Source organism: Gracilinanus agilis, chromosome 4 (genome assembly GCF_016433145.1).
Source record: "Gracilinanus agilis isolate LMUSP501 chromosome 4, AgileGrace, whole genome shotgun sequence".
In the NCBI taxonomy this organism is placed as follows: domain Eukaryota; kingdom Metazoa; phylum Chordata; class Mammalia; order Didelphimorphia; family Didelphidae; genus Gracilinanus; species Gracilinanus agilis.
Window position 1 is genome coordinate 469,208,170 of NC_058133.1, and position 23,270 is coordinate 469,231,439.

The 23,270-nt window shown below is 40.3% G+C and overlaps 1 protein-coding gene across 1 annotated transcript in view; it reads right to left on the bottom strand.

Moving 5' to 3' along the window:
* Positions 1-3,465: 3,465 nt before the first annotated feature.
* VTCN1 (V-set domain containing T cell activation inhibitor 1) overlaps positions 3,466-23,270 on the bottom strand; it is a 91,888-nt gene continuing 72,083 nt past the window's right edge. Inside the window, exons 3-6 of the mRNA XM_044675535.1 lie at positions 19,536-19,907; positions 9,953-10,231; positions 8,239-8,408; positions 3,466-3,753 (exon numbers count right to left, since the gene is read on the bottom strand). Coding sequence (XP_044531470.1) covers positions 8,284-8,408; positions 9,953-10,231; positions 19,536-19,907 — 776 coding nt within the window. The 3' untranslated portion in view covers positions 3,466-3,753; positions 8,239-8,283. The remainder of the gene's footprint in view (positions 3,754-8,238; positions 8,409-9,952; positions 10,232-19,535; positions 19,908-23,270) is intronic.

The window sequence follows — 23,270 nt, forward strand, 5'->3', positions numbered from 1 at the left end:
AGGCTGACTGACTTTGGCAGTTACTCTGGAAAACAGTGGCATCAAATGCTTCATCACAGTAGGGGTTGGGATTTGGAGACGTTGGAAGAGAGTAGACTTGGAAGTTGGAAATTAAGGGCTAGAACACTCCTATGAAGATCAAGCATGCTGGGAGCTCTTCAGGCTTCTATATATTATATTTAGTTCAGTCAGTAAATTTGGCCACTTCTCCATGGTAAAAGTAAGTGGCTAACAAGTGTTTATTAGGCACCTACAATTTGTTTGGCAGTATGTAGAATATGAAAGTGAAAGAATAGTCCTTGTTCTCAGAGAGCTTATGTTCTAAGCTTGGAAATAAAATTAAAAATAAAATAAAATAAAATAAAATAAATAAAATAAAATAAAAACATAAGGCATTATACACTCAAGTTTTAAATTGTTTAGAATAGACAACTTTAATAGAAATTCAGGGGATGAAGATGAATGAGGGCTATACAAGTTGGAGGAAACTTCACAGAGGAAGAGACACTTCAAAAGACAGATTTAAGATGGAAAGGACACCTTCAAGGTCATCTAGTCCGATCCCCATATTTTACAGTTGAGGAAACTAAGAGGAAATGACTTGCCCATGATGGCAGAGAAAGTGAACAGCAGAACCAGGCCTCCACCTCCAGTTAGCATTTTTCCAACTGTGTCCCTAAACTGAGCGAAGCTTTGAAGAATGGGAAAAAAATATAGAGAGGAAAGGGACTTTTGGGCAGGGGATGGGGAAGCAAAGGTAGCCGTTAGAATGGAGAGAGAGGCCCATCCCTTTCTCTGGGATTCTCTTTGAATTTCCCAGTCACTGCTCTGTTAGGAGATTCCAATTCTTTATATGAAAAATACAAACAAAGACCAATTCCAAAGAGGAAGCCAACCACCACCGGAGGAGGCAGAAAAGTCAGTCTTGTTGGGTGACGACTGAATCCCTGGCAAGGCTTAACCAGCCAGAGGGAGCCTGGGAATTGCAAAGTTCATGATTATGCCAAAAGCACACCACACATTCCAAAGTACAGTCACCCCCTCAAACAAAGAAGGCCCCACCCCAGCCAGGCACAATGCACAGACCTTCTCCATGTAACCCGACAGTAGCCCGAGGCTCGCAGTTCACCTGGAGGTTTGACTTGTTTGTTCCCTTGAACTTTTAATACTTGCAAAGGGAGTGTACACTTGGGCATCCGAGTTGGTCTTTTCTCAGGTTTTCACAGTGGTTATCATTTGCCTCATTCTTTGCATTTGCTTCAACTTGTATGACATATAAGTGTCATCAGCAGAGTCGGTGTATGGCCGGTAACTAAATATTGATGAGGATAGTGTAGAATTTGTTAGAGAGGAGGACCTGAATCTTTTCACACTTGGATTTCTCATACTCCGTTCTCCTGGGCCTGCCTGGCCTTAAGCTGTGTTGAGCAGCAGTCCGAAGAAATAGCAGCAAGTTCTTTGTGCCCCTCCAAGAACTCTACAAGGCTTTAATCTTGGCCCTCTGCTACTGATTCACTGTGCAGCCCTGGACAAGTCATTAACCCTCTCTGGGCACTTTTCTTCATTTTCAAGAAGCCTTAATTGGGCCTGATGAGGCTAAGTGACTTTTTTGATAGTGGAAAAGCAAGAATGCTTATTCAAGATAAGTTGGCCTATGGGGTCCCTTCCAAGTTCTCGACTTGGTCTGATGCTAACAGTCTATGAATCTGACTCTTCACTAATAATATATAAAGGCTTTGGAACCAGGAAGCCTTGGGTTCAAGGGCTGCCTCTGGCACTATGAGCTCTGTGGCCCTGGTCAAGTCACTTAACTTCCCAGTGCCTAAGGCCCCACTAAGTCCACAAATTACAAGAGAATTGAGGATCTGTGATCTGGAAGAGAGTTTCAATGTTGAGAGTTTTCCCGTGGATGACATCAGTCGGTCCAGAGTTCTTCTCCACCCCCAGGATGAGATGAACTGGGGCCTCATTGTTTAGCTCCCCTCCTCCTCCCGCACCCCCAACCTGCTCTCCTTCCTTTTGCCTCCCTAGTGTTGCTGCTTAGACCAGTGATCCTCTGGGAGCCAGGCAGTTTCTCATAGACCCAGGACCCTAAGCACTCAAAGCCACCCCAGACCTCCCCGTTGGTTATTCCACTTGCTCAGCCCCCAGGTTTCTCTGACCCAGCAACAGAGAATGGGCAGAAGAATTGTAAATTTAACAACTCACAGAAATATGGAAGTCAAGTTTCCTACAATAGAATCAAAATAGAGTCTCGAACCATGACCTCCAGTAGAGAAGTGATGAGTCTTAGAACACTCAAAACACAGAGTAAAAGACAAAGAGAATTTGGGAAGAAATATTCCTTTGGGTTCAGCTCTTCACCCTCAGGTCCTGGCCTTGAGTGCTTCCTGCCTGATCCCTCTGTCAGTATTGAGGCTTGTTCTAAGGATGGCACATTCAAGTTACCTTTCATTACACTTTCTGCCAAGCATGATTCAATGGATAAAATTAGGAGGTGAAGGCAGATTGTCTTTCCCCAGTTGCTCTTTCTTAAGGTAGAGTCTTGATTTATAATAAAAAGTAGGGAGAACACGAGGAATTTAATCAGTCAGAGTGGGATGTAACGATGCCAGGACTTTCTCATTGTCTGGGTCTTATTACTGGTCACTCGTGCTATCTCCAAACATGTAGGTCTGGGCAAGTTGCCTATGTTGGCCATATACACAGTGAGCCTGAGGTCTGTCCATCCCTCAAGGAACTTTGTTTTTTCTCCTCTTTCCTAGGACTTTTCTCCTCTGCGTTCTGCTGAGAGCTGCTCACAAGGCAAAACATCTTAAGAATCTCCTCACATCAAGCACAGTCAATATGTCTTCTCTGGACCCTTGAGGGATGAATTTCTTTATAGTAGAAAAGTTGAGTCAAAAGAAACAGCAGAATAAAACAATACAGCATTGGTATCATGATAAAAAGAGCTGGTGGTAGACAGACCTGGGCTTCAGTCCCAATCCTGTAGCTTATTCCTTGGATGATCTCAGTCAAGTGACTCAGCTTCTGGGCTTTTGTTTCCTCATCTATAAAGTGAGGGGGTTGGACTATATGATTTCTAGTGTTTCTTCCAGCTCTAAATCCTGGGATCCTAAGGATTATAGGGGATGGGGGGGGGGAAGAAAGCACCTAAATAATTCTGTGAACTTAACTAATGAAAAGATCTTAAATTTCAATGGTGCTCAGCAAATAGGTGAAGGATAATAACAGAGCACCCTGGACTAGAAATTATTTGATCCGTTATTGAAATGCAGCTCCCTTGGGGCTGGGGCCATGTAGCTATACTGCATCATAGGCCAATCAGGAATCCCAGGGTACATTTTATACTGGGCATTGGAAGTGAAATTTAAAGCATCATTAGAACTACCCTACATGCCAGTAGTCATCCAGGGATTATGAATGGGAAGATCTGTTCCTGATGTGGGAAGGGGGGTAAATGTTGGCAGGAAATCCATTATATCCAAATGCATTCATGGAAAGGCATTGAGATGGTCCTTTATTTCAGATGAATCCTTATCCAAGTTGTAAACCTGCTTCTAGGAAGATGGGCTAATTGTCTACATATAGGATGTTTTATGGGTTGGTCTTTATTTCTTTTTTTGCTTCTTGATCTTTTTCATTCAGTCCAGACTTCTAAAACTGAAGGTTTGTCTAGAAAAAGAAGCAGCATGTTGAAAAATAAAAATATCTTCAAGGTATGAAACAGTCCAGGAGGGTTTGAGGACTCTGAAAAAAATAACAATAAAGGATCATTCATCCATTTATTTGTTTAATAAGCATGTGTATGAACAGAACTATATTATGTGCTTGGCAAAGGGAAACAAAAATAAGGCAGCAGTTCTAGTTATTTCCTATTTTGCTTCTGTTGGATACTAAGTGAACTTCTGCTTCCCTTGATGACCTTAAGGCACCTGGCCAGATGTGTGTTACATCTTAGGGTACTTGAAACATCAACGGGCAGATGTGATGCTTATCCACAGACAAAGATCTTTGAAAAACTTTGGATAAGGAGAGAGAGATTTACTGCTAGGCTAAAGAAGGACAAATCCCCAGTTTCTAAAAAATCAAAGAAAATTATATAATCTATATCTATATTTACATAATATATGCTATAAACTATAAAAATAATGAGGTTGAATTCTATTCTTGGCAAAGTTCTAGAGCATGCTATTAAAGGAATGGCTTTGGAACACCCAGAATACCTAGAATGTTTTCAAAGAGCCAGCAAGGCTTCATCAAGAACAGATCATAGAATCATGAACTTGTACCTGGAAGGGACCCCAGAGACCTTTAGTCTAACTCTCTTTAACTAACCTAATTTCCTCTTTTTATAGGATTACTAAATTGGAATACCAAGGGAAAGCTGTTGGTAGATATGATGTTCTTAAATTTTAACAAAGTATGTGACAATGTCTTTTATGTCATTTTCATGGAAAAGATGGAGAGATGTAGACTAGATGATGGTACAATTAGCTGGACTCAGAATTGGTAGATTGGCTGGATCCAGAGTAATTAGTAATAGTTCTATTATACCTTAGAAGGAGGTCTCCAGTGGAGTGCCCCAGAGATCTGTGCTTGGCCCTATGCTCTTTAACATTTCAGTTAATGACTTGGATAAAGGTACATGCATTAAATATACATCAGATTTTCAAATGATTCAAAGCTGAGAGGAATGACCGACTTACTAGATGACTGAATAAGATTCAGGAATATTTTGACAGGTTGATATACTGGGCCAAGTCTAATAGGACAAAATTTAATAGGGATAAATGTAATATCTTTCACTTGGGTTAAAAAAAATCTACTTAATACAGAGGGAAGGGATCCATGGTTAAATAGCAGTTTGACAAAGATCTTGAGTTTTAATGAACTTGAGTTCAGTGTGATATGTGTAAAGGTGGGATTTGTGCAAGGGGGATGGGAAAAAGGAGCCAGAGAAGGAGTGGCTGACAGTTGGTGACAGTTGAGATACCAGAGAGAATTCTGGGTAATTCTCCGGAAGAAGAAGGAGATTCCATCGCTTCTCACCCATCAAGACTTCAACAAACGAGTCAGCTAAGTGTTTGGACTCCATTTTGGGAGCAATCTCTTATTCTCCTTCTTCCTCCAGAGAATTACCCAGAATTCTCTCTGGTCTCTCAACTGTCACCAACTGTCACCAACTGTCAGCCACTCCTTCTCTGGCTTCTTTTGTCCCATCCCCCTTGCACAAATCCCATCCTTACATATGGCAGCTGAAAAGGCTAGAAGATTGCCAATGGTGTGATTTGAGGCTGTTAAAGAGCCCTACCCTTCAGGAATAAGGAGGTGTTAGCTTCTTGTAGTCCCTCTACTTATGGAGAATTGTGTTCACTCCTGAGCGTTACATTTTTAGAAAGATTAAATTGAAGAGAATATAGAGAAAGACAACCAAGATGGTAAACAAACCCCAAATTCAAGACATATAAAGGTTGATTAAAAGACATGGTGGATCAGATCTTATGCTGGAAAAGAGAAGACTTATGGGGGACACACAATATCTATTTTCAAATATTTCTAGAGCTGTTTCATGGAAGAAAAATTAGACCTATTCTGTTTGGTCCCAGAAGATAGCAGTACCAGGACTAATGGGTAGAATTTGCAAATGGGAAAATCTAGGTTTGATGTCAGAAAAAGCTTCCCAACAATTAGAGCTGCGCACAGAGGTAGAATAAAATGCCTTAGTATGTAAGCTTTGCATTCTGCCCAACTGGAAATCTTTAAGCAGAGGCTGCATGGCCACCTCCAAAATGCTGTAAGAGGGATTCTTATCAGGTATAATTTGGATCAAATGGCCCCTGGGGGTCCTTCCAACTGAAACACTATGATTCTCTGAAAAGAAATTCAAGATAGCATAATTGCCCTTGGAGCAATCAGCATTCTAGTTAGGCATTTTCATGATTTGTTTGCCTAGACAATATTTACAAAGAAACAAACAAAAACAAGATAATGTGGTATAAATTCTATTTAATTTTCCTCAGCACTTGAGCATAAAGATGTGGACTCGGGCAGGCTCTTTGGAGGACAACTTTGAGATGAGTTTCACAGATATGATAAGCATGGACTGTCAGACAGAAAGAGAGAGCAAGTTAATTAATTACATGTAGCAATAAGAAAAGACAATCAGATGTGTATAGGAAGTGGTTAGTTTAGCTAGAATGGAGGGCCATGTTGGGAAGTAATAAGAAATGATGAAATTCAACAGAGGATCTTAAAACACTGGGCTAAGGTGCTCTGAACTGACAATGGGAAAAAGGGAGCCACTAAAGAGTCTTAAGCAATAGAGTGAAGTGATGAAATTTGAGTTTGTGGAAGATTCTGATGTGTTATAAACAACTGGAATGGGGAGAAAAAGAGCAATCAGGCAACAAAATTGCTGGCTATATAGCATCAATTGTCATTGGAAACTGTTAAAGTTTATAATAGCACTGACTTACTAAGCATTAAGACAATATATATGATGTAAATTACATGTATAATATTATATAATAATATATAACATATAATAATACATAATAATATAATAATAAATTACATGTATAATAATATCAAATAATACAACCTTCTCTGGGAATGAAGTGATATGGGCCTTTATTTGAGTGGTGGCTGAAGAAGTAAGAAGGAAAGGGTGAACTGAAGATATCTTTTACAGGAAGAAGCAGCAAGACATAGTGGCAGATTGGTTATGGAACTGATAAAAACTGCAAAGTTGAAAAAAAATTACAAAGTTGTGAGCCGGGTAGCCCTGGGGTGAAGAGTAGGGGAAGTGGGGAGATAGTGATGCCATTGGAAGTAATATAAACATTGAAAAATTCTGATTTGCTTGAGTGAAGCCAATGAGCTCATATTTAGGCAAGTTTCAAGTGTTTTGTTGACATTTGAGTAGAAATGGCTTAGAGATAAATGGTGATCTGGGAACTGAAGAGAATGGGAGAAGTATGGTAGATACAACTTTGGGAGACACCTGCAGAATCTCTTGTACATGAGATCCTGTTATAGTAAGTTATTCACATGAATGTGTATATATATATATGTATATATATATATATATATATATATATATGTAGGCAGCAGGATCCTGATAAATGTTTCATGACCGACTCTTAAAAAACTGTACTTAGGACATACTTTTAAATTTAATCTGCATTATTAACAATTTCTCCATCACTTTCTTAAGTCTAGACCATCAACAAAATGATGAAATCAAGACCTGATTTCATTTTCTCTTTCCTGAGATATAAATGCTCATATTGGAAATTCAGTTCAAGCTGACTCTGACATACCCCTCCCCTCCCTGTATGTCACAGGGCTCAATGACTATTTGTTGAACTGAAAAAGTAGTAACACATTAGTGAGGCCCTTTTATCCTTCTCTGGTCAGAGCTAATCATTCATTTGTCTTAAATTGTTTTGCTTCATTGAAGTATGTGATACCTTTCAGTTAAAAGATATCCAAATCTACAAATATGTCTGATAAATTTTCAATTCAATAAACATTGATTAATCATCTTCATTGTTCAATGGGAGACACAAAGTTGAATAAAATATCATCCCTGACTCAAATGAGATCATCCAGGGAAAGGGGTGAGAGATAAGGCATGTACACAATTAATGATAATATTAATAGCTCACATTTATGTGGAATATTATTCTTTCCACAGTGCTTTCTTCAAGACAACCCTGTGTGGTTGGCAGGGCAAGTATGATCATCTCCATTTTACAGATGAGGAAACTGAGGTGTAGGGAGGTTAGAGTCTCACAAATAACTTTAAAGATGATTTTTATTTTAAAATGGTCTTAAAAATGATCGATACCTTTTTGGCATGTGTATCTCCTCCATTTCTAAATAGTTCTCTACTTAGAAAGTCATCCCTTCTAGCAAAGATTGTAAAAAGAAAAAGAAAAAAAAAGACAGCTCAGAAAAAAACAGCCAACATGTCTGATGGTCAGACATCAAGACTGACAGATGCAGCATTCTTCTACTGTAGTCCTTCCAGAGGGAGGTACATGTGGAAGAGAGGGCCTTAGAAGCTAACACTATTATCCTATTGAATATATGAATAAATAGGGCCCTGATTCATAAGTTTGCCTAATTGTTCTCTGAGACCAGCAACTGAGCAAGGACTCTACAAAGTGCATACATGCACATACACAAATAAAACTGGTCTCCATGCCACTCATCCGGTCATCTTACCTGTTATGTCAATGGCTGCGTATGTTTCTGTATGTCCCAAAGAACCTAGAAGAGCATCAGGTAAGGGGCGAGGGGCAGAAGTACCCAACTAAGGACACAGACAGTTGAACCTAGCAAGGCAGCTTCAGAATTCAGCAGCTGCAGGTGGCCCCTTTTTTTAATCTCAGAATCTGTAGAATGAGGGGAAAAAATACCATTGAGGGAACTCTGGATGCTTTTTTTTCTTCACATGGCTCATTAGCAAATAGCAAACAAGGAAACAATAGAAGAAATTGTTTTTCACAAGATCCATTTTTCAGACCTCTGTTTAACTTAAAGTTGGCTTAAGAGCAGAGCTTTCTTTCTTCAAAGGAAGTGCCATTCTTGGACACATTCCCACGAACATTTGACCAAATGAGAAGCTTTGCCAATAGAATAATATTACACATTGCTTAATAGTAGAATAGACTTCACTAGTTAATTTTCTCAATAAACACTTTCATGGCAAATCCCTATGTGCACATGGCCCTTTTTTACATAGTGGTTAGTTTTTTACAGATATTATATATTTAACCCTCAAAACACTCTTATAAGATGCTTAGGTAGAAAGCACCATCCTTATTTTATAATTGAGAAAGTCATTGAGTGAAGAAATAAACTGACTTATCAAAGGTCACCTAAGTTAACAGTAGCATAACACATGGGCCCTACTACCTCATGGATTCATTTGACAAATACTTATTGAGTGTCTACTGTATGCACAGCGAGGAAGTGATTCGTGCAAATTAATAAAGACTTTTGTGCCATTCTTTTCCAAATGCTTTCTTGGGTCCTTGGGCTGCAGGTCTGATTCCCTTATTGTAACCAACCTACTATGGGCAGCCAACGAACCAAGTCTCTGAGTGAAGTGGAAGTCCAGCATCCATAACATATTGAGCTCTTGCCCTTTCTGTGCAAATGAACATTCCTTTTGATTTATGGGGAAAAATCATTTAGTGGGGCCTGGATTCAAACTCATCCACCAACTCCTTTTTTAAGGGCTTCCAAATCAAAGGCAACTAAAAACAATGTTGGCTGATTATGATATGATAGGCTGAGCAAATAATAGTTGAATTTTCTGAGTTAGATTTTCCTGATTGGTTTTATCTTAGAGACTAATTTGATTCCACCTCAGCTCTGACATAAACCCAAGATGTCTTAGGAGAAGCTTCTTGAAAGTCTGGCCTGTGCACAAGCTGTATTCTAAAGAACCCCAAGGGAGAGCAGGGTGGCTTGTGGGGGTTGCTTAGGGCTATGTCTCTCCAACTTGGCAGGCCAGTTAGGTTCAGAGCTTTCAGAGCAATACTACCAAGGCCACTCTAGTAGACCATAAAACACTATTCGTGATCATTCAAATACTTAAGGACAGATTAGACCTAAGAGCTACATCAGAGAGAAATTGCACTCCCCTTTGCAGTCTAAATCCATGAGCTCTTAGGCAGCCCCTGACAGCCTTTGGAAGCAGCTGTTGATAGCTGTTTCTGTCATTCTCCTGGTGTTGACCTTGCTTTGAGTTCTTAGAAAACTGCCTTGGATGGTACATGGTGGCATAGACTTAGAAGGTCATCTTTTAATACTAAAGCGATCCACAAATAGCTATTGACTCAATCGAATTGGATTTCAGTCTATAATCTAGTCTCTAAACCAGCCGGACTTCTTTCAATTCCATGCAAAGAGCAGATATAGAGGGACCCACCCGTCACTTTGATATCCCCTGTGGCTTTGGCAATGTCGTTCTCAATCATACAGGAGTATGTGTTGTTGACAGTGACATTATAAAGCACAGACACCACCTTCATGGTCACATTCTCAGAATTCAGCTCAAAGCTGGTATTGGAGACTTCAGAAAAGTTGGCCCCTTGGTCAACCTGAGAGGCCCAGGCCACAGTGGGTTGTGGGAACCATCGGGGAGCCTCACAGCGCAGACTTTCTGAACTGGCATTGTAGTCCACATTCACCTCTGGGATGCTGAAGGCTGAAAGAGAGCCACAAGGTGAGCATATTTCAGGGTAAAGTTTCAAAAGTAAAAACACTGATTATTCTGCATCCTTTGATACATCACTTTTATAAATGGGATGTGTATGTGTGAGAGAGAGAGAGACAGAGAAAGAGACAGAGAGAGGGGGCAGAGAGAGACACACACACAGAGACACAGAGAGAAACAGAGACAGAAATGACAAAGACAGAGACCAAGAATGAGAGAGAGACACACACACACACAGAGGGGGGCAGAGAGGAAGACAGAGACAGAGACAGAGAGAGACACACATACACACAGAGACAGAGACAGAGACAGAGAGAAAGAGAGAGACAGAGACTGAGAGACAGAAACAGAGAGAGGGGGACAGAGAGGGAGAGAAAGAGACAGAGACAGAGACAGAGAAAGAGACAGAGAGGGGGGCAGAAAGGGAGAGAGAGAGACAGAGAGACAGAGAGAGAGAAACAGAGAGAGAGAAATAGAAATATGTCCTTTGAATCTGGACAAAGAGTTGTTCCCATTCAATCTGGTGTTCAGTGTGTGCATAGACCCCATCAGTGACATTTTTCCCCTCAGACCTCACAAGGCAATTTGTTTCCCTCCTCTCATGCACTTATCATTTAATATTGGGTTTTATAGTTAGCAGTGATAGTGTCTTAGTCTCCTACTGGGTAAACTACATAAAGGTAGGGATTGTGTTTTATTTAAGCTTTGTATTTCACCCTAGTGCTCCACACAGAGCTCTGTACACAGTAGCTGCTAAAGAAATGTTTGTTAAATGGAATTGAACTGACTAACCCAGAGGGCAAAATGGCAAAACCAAGGGCCAATGCTTTCTTAGGAATATTTGAACTTCTGTGGTAAAGTCTCTGAACAGAAGAGGTGTTCTGATAACTAGCCATGGAATGGGATTGTCCTTGAAAAAAAAAGTTGGCATTTGCTCACAAAAAGTGTGAAGTTTAACTTCTTAAACTTCCCCAGTGGATAGAGAGTAACAGTCATCAGTCACTCTCAGAAGCTCTTCTTGTGACCACATACCCACTTTTATGTTGTAGCTCCACCAAGATCTGTAACTCTTGCTCATACCAGGTAAGTGCTATATCTGTAAGAAAGGGGTTGGATTTCATAGGCACTCCGACTTTCTCCAGTTTATTGATCTTGTCTTTACCCAGGGTTGGTTTCATAATGGAGAGAATTTAGGTTAGATTTTCTCCTCTATATATCTTTTTCTCCTTTGTAAAAGGGGGTCCACGGGTGTGGAATATTGCATATAATGCCAAACTTTTTTGATATGTTGATTAGTTTTGGGGAACCTTTATTTTTTCTTCCTTTTAAAATTCTTTATTTTAAGGAACGGCTCTCTGGAAAAGGGGTAGGAATAGAGATCTAGTGAGGAATCTAGGTATTATAAAAACAAAAGCTGTCAATACAAAAAAAATTAAAGGGTTCTTTAAAGCGGGTGGCTGAGTCTGTTTCCTTTTTGTGGAGATCTAAGTTCCATCTGGCCTGGAAGACAGCAAGTATTATGGATGCTTAGTATGTAGCAAGCACTATTCTAAGTTGTATATAAGAAGGCAAAATAAAATAGTATCTGACCTTAGGGAAGAGCTTACATTTTGTTGAGAGAGCAGCATACACACACACACACACACACACACACACACACACACACACACACGCACACACACACACACACATAAATATGTGTGTGTGTATACATATGTGTATGTATATCATCTATCTTTTTATATATATATATATATAAATTTACCAAATATGTGTATATTTATAAGTATATAAATATACCAAATAAATTCAAGGTATTAGGGGTCAGGACAGAAACTAGCAGACTAGAAGTTGGAGCAGGGGAAGAAAGAATAAAGGTTTATATAAAAGGTAGCCAGTCAGGGGCAGCTGGGTGGCTCAATGGATTGAGAGCCCATCCTAGAGATGAAAGGTTCTGGGTTCAAATCTGGCCTCAGACACTTCCTAGCTGTGTGACCCTGGGTAAGTCACTTAACCTCCATTGCCTAGCCCTTACTGCTCTTCTGTCCTAGAACCAATGCACAGTAGTGATTCTAAGATGGAAGGTAAACAGTTTAAATAAAAAAGAAGGCAGCCAGTCCCCCAGTTGAGCTTTGAAGGAAGGCAAGAAGGGAGGGTATCATAGGCACAAGGTCTAACAAGTACCAAGGTACAGGGATTGGAGTTGGAATGTTCTGTATGAGGAACAGCAAAAAAGCCAATTTGGTTGGATCATAGAGGATGAAGGGGAATAATATATAGTGATCCTGGAGAGATTCATTGGGGCCAAGTTGTGAAAGGCTTTAAATGCTAAATGAGGTGGTTCTATGTGATCCCAGAGACAAGAAGGAGCCACTGGAGTTTATGACACAATCAAACCTGGGCTTAGGAAAATCACTTTTGCACTGGGGGAAGAGGATGGATGGAAAAGTGAGAGACCTGAGGAGGGAGAACACTCAGGAGGTTCCTGCAGGGGTCTGGAGGACTCCCTTAGCCAGAGAAACGGTGGTCCCTTTACTTATACCCAGCCCTGGGTATCAGACTGCCCTAGGGTCCTGGGTGTGGGTCTGGTTGCTCATAAAAGCCTCCTAGAGCTAGAACACAGTTTAGTTATATTCAAAAATTAATGCTAAACCTGAAGATATATAGAGAGAGATATACGACTCAGATCCCTACTCTCAAGAAATAGTCTCTTGAGAATGGGAAAAGGCACAATTGCCTTGTAAGAAAACAAAAGGTGTCCAGAGGAAATGGAAAAGAGACAGAGAGACAGATCAATCACTTTCACCTGGAGAGGGCAGAGAAAAGATGGCATGCAAAAGAAGATATCTGAGTTGGACCTTGAAAGAAAAAAGAGACTTTAGTAGACAGCGTTATCAAGCAGAGATTCTACTCCAAGCAGAGGATATTATGAACCGAGGCACAGAGATGGAAGATGGCAGGAGGAGGGAGGGGAATGTAGTCCATTTTGGATTAGAGACTCCATGAAGGGGCAGGGGGGAGAGTGGTATGACCTAAGACTTAATGAATAGGCTGAAACCAGATGGCAGAGCCTTAAAGACTGGGATTAGGGATTGATACTTTATTTGGTAGGCAATGAGGGAACAGAAGGTTCTTGATTAATAGTCATAGCAATGCATTAGTCATTTGACTTGGTGGCATGAAGGATGGGTTGTTGAGGTGATATACTAAAGACAGAAAGCTTGATTGGAAGACTATTACAGTGATCTAGGAGAGAAGAGATGAAGATGTAAACGAAGGTGACAACACTGGGACTAGCCAGGGAAGGCTAGCTCACTGGTCCTATTTGTGAGAAGGGTGCGGCCTTTTCAGGTTGGACAGATCCTGGCTAAGTAAGGTCAGGACCAGCATGACTGTCCTTAGCGGCAGGGAAAGCTCAGCTCTGGCAGTTTGCTTTCCTTGTAGCTAGGAGAAGGGATTTGAGGAGATGCCACCCAGGTCAGCATTCCCTTTATGGGGAAATATGGAGGTTCCAGTGAACTCTTCCTTCCCAAGACACAAACAGGCTTGGCAGGCTGCTAAGGAAGGGTTTAAAGGGAGCAGGACAGTAGAAAGGCTGAAGGACTCTATAGATCTGACTTCTGATCCTAGGGGGCTTGGTCCGCTACTACCACATGTATTAAGGGAATAAAGCAAGTGGATGGGTTTTGTGAGTCCCTAAGTCAGTAGGTGGGAAAGGAAGGTGCAATAGTGGAGGTAGTAGATTGAGGTGGTAGGAGAGATGTGAGGGAATGGCTGAGTTTAGGGAAATATAGGATGATGAAGTATAATGAGCGGCAAGGGGAGAGGATGAGGTAGTTGGGCAGGCAGCTGCAGCAGGGAGACACAGACTGGGTACACAGACAGAGGACACTGAAGGGAAACAGACTGAGCCCACCAGGTAGGAGGGGAACTTCTACAGACAAAGGGTTAGAGCCAATCAGAAATGGTTTGAAATTAACTAGAAGGCTTTCTAGTCAGTTTCTCAGGTTCACAAAGGAAGAGCCTCAAGGCTCCTCCCTGTCTGTGAAATAGACGGGCTTCTCAGAGGAAGTACAGAGATCACCACTTCCTCCAAGATGGACGCCTCCAGCTCTCCTCAGGAACCAGAGAGAAACTATTCCTTTCTCTCCTTAACCCTCTTTTATCGTTCAACCAATGATTTAGCAAAAGTTTTGATTAAATAACAACAGGATTTATTAAGTTTCAGGGTTGATTATAAAGGACAGAGGGATACAAGGTTTCTCTAACAACTGCCTAGGGAGAAGCTCCAGGTGGGAGAGGGACACAGGAATGGCATGGCCTGAGAAAGAGCCTGCTCTTACTCAGCCCTGGGAGGCTTTGTTGCCTTTAAGCTTAGGGAAGTAATAAACAATGAATCAGGAGATAGTTTGTATCAAGGGTAAGCCCTACTTGACTATGGGGAACACTAAGTCTTCAAAGTTTGATTGCTACCACCCAAAATCCACCCTTCTCCCAAAACCCACAGGAAATCAGGAAAGGAAATGGGGAATGAAATAGGGAAGGTCAGGGAGATCCAGAGGAATTAGCTAAGTTACAAAATCTCAAGAGAAAAGCACAAATTCAAGGCCAGGTTTCAGCCCGAAGGCCGAGCTCAGTTGCCCCCTCTGCTCTGTCCAAGCCTCAGGGATCAATGGCCCTTAGTTAGGGTTCTAAGCCCTCTTAACTGCCAGAAATTCTGCAGTTAGCATTTTTCAAGGTTGATTGCACCTGTGTACTACAGTTTTCTCATTTCTCTTTTCTAAATTTGTAGCTTGCAATATGTTCTGGTTATGAAGATCTAAGGGATTATTATTCTTATTCTAAGCTAAATTCTAACTAAGCTCTTATCCCTAAGTTTACAAAATACTAAAAAGGGTTGCTATCTCCTAAATTATGCTAAGATTAGACTAAGCTAAACTAGGACGGGTTATGGTAAAGGCATAGGAAAGGAATGGGGATTTAAGTTTTGCAAAAAAAAAAAAAAAATTGAACAGAAAGGAAAAGCAAATTAAATATAAACATTCACAAACATTCTTAAAGCTAACATTTGCTAACTAGAACAAAGTAATGAATTCTATCTATGTATCTATCTAATTTTATGAACTAACAAGAAAAATATTAACTAAGAAAAAAATTTGCAATCTAAGCTCCTAAATTCTAGTTCACTTTCTAAAGTTAGTATATGTATATGTTAGTACACTTATGCCTATGTTAGGAATATTAGTAAGAATAAGTAAGACTATAATTATTTGTAAGTCTATTGGTCAAACCATAGACTTATGCTATGTACAATATTTACAAAGAAAGTTTAGAAATATCTGTCCCTGTTCTAACTTATCAAACCAACTAAACTGTCCCTGTGTGTTAGTAAAACTTATTGCTAAGGGTTAGTAAGCAAAATTAAATATTTACATGAAGTGTCAGGTGATTTGAGTAGAAGGTGTCTGAACCAAAGTAAGAGAAAATTCTGTGCTAAGGCAGACATGCTCTTCTCTCTTAAGTGTAAGTTTAGTGTTTCACATGTAGATGTGAAGTCAGGAAAATGTTTTATGTGTTCTCTAGAGTGACTTATCCGTGTAATGAGGTGTTACATACTTACTCCACCGGAATTCTTTTGCAAAGTGCATGTACTGCTTGGATGGAATCTAAAGTGTTGCATGCAGTGAGAATTCTGTTGGGTGTAAGTTATCTTCTTCAAATACATGTGTCCAACGCTGATCCGATGCTCCTCTTCAAAGTGTGGATGTCCTTCTTACAATTGGTGTATTCAATCATGGGTGTCTTTTGTAGTTCTCAGGTTTGTTGTCCTCGTGAAGATCTGCGAAGTCAGCAACGCCTCACTTGTATCATTTGATGTTATCCCGTGCTTGTCAACTTACACTGGAATTGCTGTTTTGGTGTGTTGACTTATGTCATTTGATGCACCTGCACTTGTCATCTTGCACTGGAACTAATGTTCTAATGTGTTGACTTGTGTCAGGAACAAAGTTCAAATGTCTATCAAACATGAATAATCTTTCTTCTTTCTTTTTTCTTTGCGGTTTAATAAAGATGATTATAGGTAACAAAAGAGTTCGTGATTAAGTCTTTGTGCTTTTCATTTATTCGTCGATATCAGTTTCTAGATCTGGGATTGATTGTAAATCAAATGTTGTGTCTTCTTTCGTTGATTCTTTTTCATTGTCATAATTGTTTACAGATGATTCTTCTAAGAAATTGCGATTGGGATAATCATTTGGGTATAAAATTTGGTATAATATCTGATTGTTACTGACTCTTGGTCTAATTCTGGTTCTGATTCATGCTCTGATTGTCGTTCTGATTGCTGCTCTGGTTCTATGGTTTCATGTATAGGCTGTGGACTTTCTGAGGACTTATTTGACTGATTGGTTGGTGCTAGTTGATCTTTGTGCTGTATAGTAACCGGGTCTTGTGGTTGTTGTTGGGACATGTCTTTTGCTGGTTTGACATGGGTGACATGGAACCAAGGATCCCTTCCTTTAATTTTGACTGCACTAGGAGTAATTCAAATTATCTGGGATGGTCCAATCCACTTGGGTTCTAACACAGACTTCCTAGTGAAGTTTCTGATGTAAACATAATCTCCAGGTTGGAAGTTGTATAAACTAAAATCAAAGGGTACTCTTTGATGTATCAAGCCTAATTTATGAAGTTGATTTAATCATTGCTTGAGCAATTTAATACATTCATAGAGTTTGCATTCCATACCCAGGTGTGATAATTTGTGAATGCTTTAAGGTGATTTGCCATGGAAAGGTGGATGCCCATACAGCATTTTGAACGGAGATAAGTGTGTAATGCTGTTGGGTTGGCATCTTAGATGGAATAGTGCCAATGGTAATGCATCAGGCCATTTCACTACACGCATTACATGACCTTGCAAAGTCACATCCCTTTCTGGACTCTGCAAGTGAAATTAAATTAGATGCTCTGTGAGGTCCCTTCTGGCTCTGGAATTCTGTCTTTGTGGATTTCCTTAAGTCCTGCTTTGTAGCCTCCCCCGGCCTTTGCAGTCTTCTCACACCTTGCTTCGCACCATGATCCAATGACACTGGCTCACATGCAGACCCTGAAATAAGACTCTTCATCTCTCCGCTCCAGGCATTTTCTCTGTCTAATCCCCAAGCCTGGAATTCTGTCCTTCCTCAACTCTGCCTACTGACCTACCTGGATTCCTATAAGTCCCAACTAATATCCCATATTTTCCAGGAAACCTTTCTCAACCGCCCTTAATTCTCATTCCTTCTCTCTGGTAGTTATTTCCAATTTGTCTTGAATATAGTTTGCTTTATGTATATTTGTTTTCATGTTGTCTCCCTCACTAAACTGTAAATTTCTTGGGAGCAGGGTCTGTCTTTTGCCTCTTTTTGTATCCCTGGACCTTGGTAAACTGCCTTGAACAAGGTAGACACTTAATTAATATTGATTGATTGATTGATTATGTAGAAGTACTTCAACCCCGAGAGGTAGAGGGGTCTAGTGGAAAGAATCTCACAGATAGAACCCTAATCTTAACGCTATTGTTTACTAGCTATGCGACCTTGGGCAAGTCACTTAACTTATCCATGGCTCAATTTTCTCATTCCTAAAATGGGAAAGTTGGGCTGCTTAATCTTTCAAGTTGCTTTCAGCTCTAGAGCTATGATGATAAAACTTGGGCACCTTGTTTCCTCCCCTCCCCCCGCAGATACTGCTTCCTACTCTGAAAGTGGCTGTATATTGAAGTTAAATTAATTTCCTTTGGCCTTACAAGAGGAGAGACTGGGAGATGCAGGAAGGAACTAAAAACTCTTCTCTGCAAAACAGTTGCGATCCAAGTTCATTTCTTCTTCATTTGCCAAGTGTCCTTCTGGGTGTCAAACACTCTACTAAGACCAAGAGCAAAAGACCAAAGCAAAAGAAGCTACAATTTCTTCCCCCAGGAGTCTACAGTCAAGAAAGGGTGACAAAACCTATAACACATGAGGCACTCTCCCACAATTCAAGGATATATATGCAGGCTAGTAGGATACCGCTCAGAACTTAGGGAGCTGTGATATATGTTGCATTCTGCTGGGGATTGGAATAAATGATTTTTCAAGTCCTAAACTCTTCAAGTTCATGATGCTTTGAAGTTAAGGGGTAGGAGTTAGACTACATATTTTGGACTGCTTAGTTAGGGAAAAACCATGATGGATTGGGTGGGGTGAGCCTGGGAAAGCTTCTGGAGAATATGGTTCATGAGCTGAGATCCCTGAATCTGAATAGGTTGAAAGTTGAATAGGTTGCTGATTGGCAGAAATTTCCAAAATACTTCCTCAGAAGGACAAATTGGGCTTTTGTTCATTTCCCACTGCAGTTCCTTAGAACTCCACCCCAAGCCAACAAATCCTTGTATAACTATAACAAGTTTGGCATGTTGTACCTGGATTAACTAGCAAAGGAGGCTCCTCCTTGCCTCATGTCAGTTAACTCCTTTCGACAAGATCAGAGACTGCTGTAGCTCAGGATGTAGCTACCTTAAAGAAAATATTGGAGGGAGAGCTGGCCTATGAGGATCTCCACCTGAGGCTCAGGACTGGGAAGGACACACAGGGATTTTTCAGGGCTAACGGGAGACCACACTGAAGGCAGTATCGAAACTGGAGTGACAGAGATAATTACGGGCAGAGCTGCGGTTCAAATTCATTGTAGGGCTTTAGGGTTTGTGACACACTGCACATAATAACTCCTTGGATAACAGATTTTTCAAGTCTTCTTAGTCCCATTTTATAGATGAAGGAGCTAAGGTTTAGAAAGGCAAAGAGATTTTTCCATGGTCAGACAATTCATAACTGTCAGAAATCAAGCTGATTCCAAGACCAGCACAACTCATTCTATACCATGGATGCTAGCTTTGGCGCCTCTATCTTTCATTTACTCAAACATTGAGCCCTAGATAGGCTAGGGTCAGACCTGTTATGCTATTGGTGCAAGGAACTCCCTGGTGAGGAAACTTCCTCGACTAATGCAGGAAGACAACTTCTCTGTAATTTAGAGTCTTAGAAGATTTACCTAAATCTCTGACAAGTGGTGACAGCCACTATGGGCTTAAGCCCAAGACTTCCTCCTGGCTTCAAGGCTGGCTAGTTGTCCATTGTACCACACTGCCTATCTTATAGACCAACATGGTAGCATGTAGATAAATACTGCTTGGTGATTTGAATTTTAAAGACACATAATATGATTGTTGTTTTTAATGAACAATCTCTGTTTTATGTTAGGTATGACTCACCTCCAGTTTTATACTCCAGTTTGGCATTTCCCTTGCCCTTTGAGGTGATAATATAGCATTTGTAGGTGCCAGCATCTGTTAACTGTACATTTTTCAACTTTAGAGAAGCATTGCCAACTATCACTTGGTCTGCAAACACTGCCGTTCGGCCCTTAAACATGTCATCTTGATCGGACAGATCATCCTTGCCCTTCTTGAACTCATGGACCAAGCCTATGACGCCTTCCTTCAGCCACTGTATCACGATGTCACTGAGTTTGATGTCAGGTTCAAAAGTGCAGCTTAGAATCCCATCCTCACCAATGTTCCCGGCTGAGGTCAAAGTAGTGACAGTGATGGAGTGTCTCCCTGAAAGTGAAGAAGAGTGCAGCACTGAAGGAATATTTGAGCATGTGCCAACAGTGGGTACCTTTTAAGAGGAATCTGAGAAGAGCCCTTAGAAATGTAACCATTTCAGTGGCATCCAGGTGGCTCAGTAGATGGAGAGCCTGGCCTGGAGATGGGAGTCATTTATTGAATAATTATTATGATCAACATATAGACACAACCCCCTTATGAAGTAGGTAGTGTAGGAATTATTAGCCCCATTTTATAAATGAGCCAACTTATTTTCCCACAGCCTATGATCATATAATTTGGGTTAGAAGGAATTTTAGACACCATTAAGTTCAACTACCTTCATTTTAAAGGTATGGAGAACTTAGAGCTTAAGTGGCTTCCCCATCTGAGGTGAGATTTGAACCCAGGTCTTCCTGACTACTAGTATATTCCTATATCCACTATTCCATGCTAATAAATCAGGGGTTCTTCTGACTTGAAGCACTTTGGTCTTTTGCTACACTATAAATTAAAAAAAAGAGAACCTGTGACTATATCTTGGTCATAGTAAGTATTCAATAAATGACTAATTCATCAGTCAGTCTTATCTCTTGGGTACATGCCTGATAAGGACAGTGACAATAATAAAAGTCAAGAATTATCCTGAAGAACAATGTGAAATTCATAGGATCATTCATCCAGAGTTGGAGAAGACCACTTTAAAGGCCATTGCCCTTGTTTTACAGATGAGGGATCAGAGGGTGACACAGGGAGGTGTCAGAAGTAGGATCTGAAATCACATCTTCCTAACTTCTTAATTCAAGTTCATTTTCTCCACTATTCCTACCTTGCCTACCTCAGATCCCTGAAGACTCAATTTGGGGAAGTAGTTTGCTAGAGAGGTCTGGATAATAGCAATTAAGGAATGATTGTCAGGACTACTAAGGACACTTGAAACAAAAGTAGCCTCTGCTACTTATCACTTGACTCTAGGTGAGTCATTTCTCTGGACCTCATTTTCCTTGTGTTAAAAATAGATTTAACTCTGGATGATTTCTCAAGTTCCTTCTATCTCCAAATACCATTGTGATTCCTTCCACTTCCAAGGTCAAATGAGAGAAGAGGAATACTGATATTAGGGACCCATGAGAATTCTGGGGAAGGTTTAGATTTGGGGAGTGTTCTAAAGGAGTAGCAAGAAAGGAAGAAAAGGGGTTTATGAAGGTAGAATGGATAGAAATTGGCCCTTGAGTGGATATATGGGGGGAGAGAGCAGGAAGAGTCAAAATGTTTACAAAGTTTCAAGCCTGGATAACTCGGAGGTGGTGATTCTATCACCAGAAATGGGAACATTTGAAGGAAAGAGAGCTTTAAGTAAAAAAATGAGTTTAGCTTTGGACCTGATGAATTTCAAGTTCCAGATGTCTATCCCAGTGAAAGTAAATATCAGGAAGTTGGAAACGCAGACCTGGAGCTCAGGGGAAAGGTTATGGTGGATCATTTCAGTCATGGAAACACATGGGAATATCCATAGTCTTGGGCAACACCCATATTTAGGGGGAGAAAAGAGGACTGAACCAATAAAGATGGGGAAACTGAAAGAAAGGAAAGCCATTCAAATCCAGGGAGAAGAAAGTTTTCAAGAGGAGGAGGTAGTCAGCGGTGCCAGTTGCTAGGGAAAGGTAAAGAACCATGAGGACAGACTATCTGGTTCAGTCAGTCACAGGTCATTGATGAGCTTTAAGAGAATACCTTCAATAGAATGCTAGGCTCACAAAGCAAATCGAAAGGCTTGGGAAATCAATGGATGGTGGGAAAGGGAAGGAGTCAAGAGGAGACAACCTGGTCTAAGAATCCAGCAGTGAAAAGGAGGTGAGATATTTCATGGTGCCTTAAAGGGATGACAGATTCTCATGAAAGCTGTGTGAGGGTGTGTATTGGGGGTGGGGTGGATAAGGGAGATCTTTCCATGAAGGACCCAATAGATAGGGAGAATAGTGTTGTGTGATGAGATAGAGAGACTGAAGCCAGATGGTAGAGGACTTGGAATGCCAGACTAAAGAGTCTGGCCTTCATAAGACATTGTGGAGGAAGGGGATGACAGGATCAGAGCATTATAAATATGGAAGGAAAGACTAATATGTTTTCCTTACAATTGTGTACAGAGAAAGGAAGAAATTTGGAATTGGGAACTGTGTTTGAATCCCAGAATGTCCATTGAACGTCTGGTGTGATCTTGCTTAAGTTGTTAAATTTCTTAGGTCCTTGCTTTCCTCACCTGTAAAATGACAATATGAGATTGGATGACCTCTAGGATCCCTTTCAGTCCTAAACTACGATGCATTCTAATCAGTATTTGTTTATGACAATGAATTTGCATAGAGTCAAACTTTGTCAAGGAAAATTATAGCTTCTGGTCACATTTTCTAAAGAAGAAACCTTGAGAGGTGTTAATAGGGAATACCTGCATAAACAGCAGCTACTTCCACAACTATGAGAACAATAAAAAAGTCACTGAGCTCAAATAAAGTAAAAAAACAAAACAAAACATGTCTTATGCAGCTCTGGGCAGCTACCAGGACTCTAAGTGCTGGACATTCACAGATGAACAATGATCGTCTCTGAACTCATGCTGGTTGCAGCTTAATAGAGGAGATATTTGAGAAATGAGACCTTTATCTGAGAAATTTGCCAATAACTAGAGAGAAACTCAAAGACTTAGAGCTAGCAGGGCCCCTGAAGTCATTCAGGTTCTCATTTGACAGAGGAATAAACCGAGGCCACAAGAGGTGACCCAGGAAGCATCAGTGATTTAGCCAGAAATTGAATCTCGGTTTTCAGATTCTGAATGCAGTGCTCTTTCCACTATTCCATGGATCATATGTTCTCCTTAACTTATGCAAAACCTTTTTTTCCAAGTCAAATGAGATATTTATAGAGTGCTCCTTTAAGCACTCTATAAATGTTCATTCCCTTCCCTTCTCCCTTTTATAGAAGGAGTAAAAAACAATTTTTAAGGTCCAAGAAATAAGTAACACCAAACTAAGGCCTTTATTTGAGGGAGTATCTCATCAGCCAAGAGGATTCCTGTGCCTTTGGCTACACCATAAGGTTGTAAATATTTACAGTGCAAACCACAGAGTACTCCAAAGGGAGAGGGTAGAAATGGTAATGTATAAAGCCAAGGAAAATTCTCTTAAAAGAAATTAAAATGTACATTAGTTGAAAATAGAAATTAATGAAAAAATATGACTAAATATTGCATTATCACATTTATTGCAAAAAAAAAAAAAGTCTTGTCTGCCTTTTAAAAGCCAAGACAAATTTAGCTTCATTTGACTTTTATATTAAGAAAATTTTGTTGAAAACAGTAAAAGCTATTTGGTCTTGAGTTAGAATAATGTTATTTTAGATGAG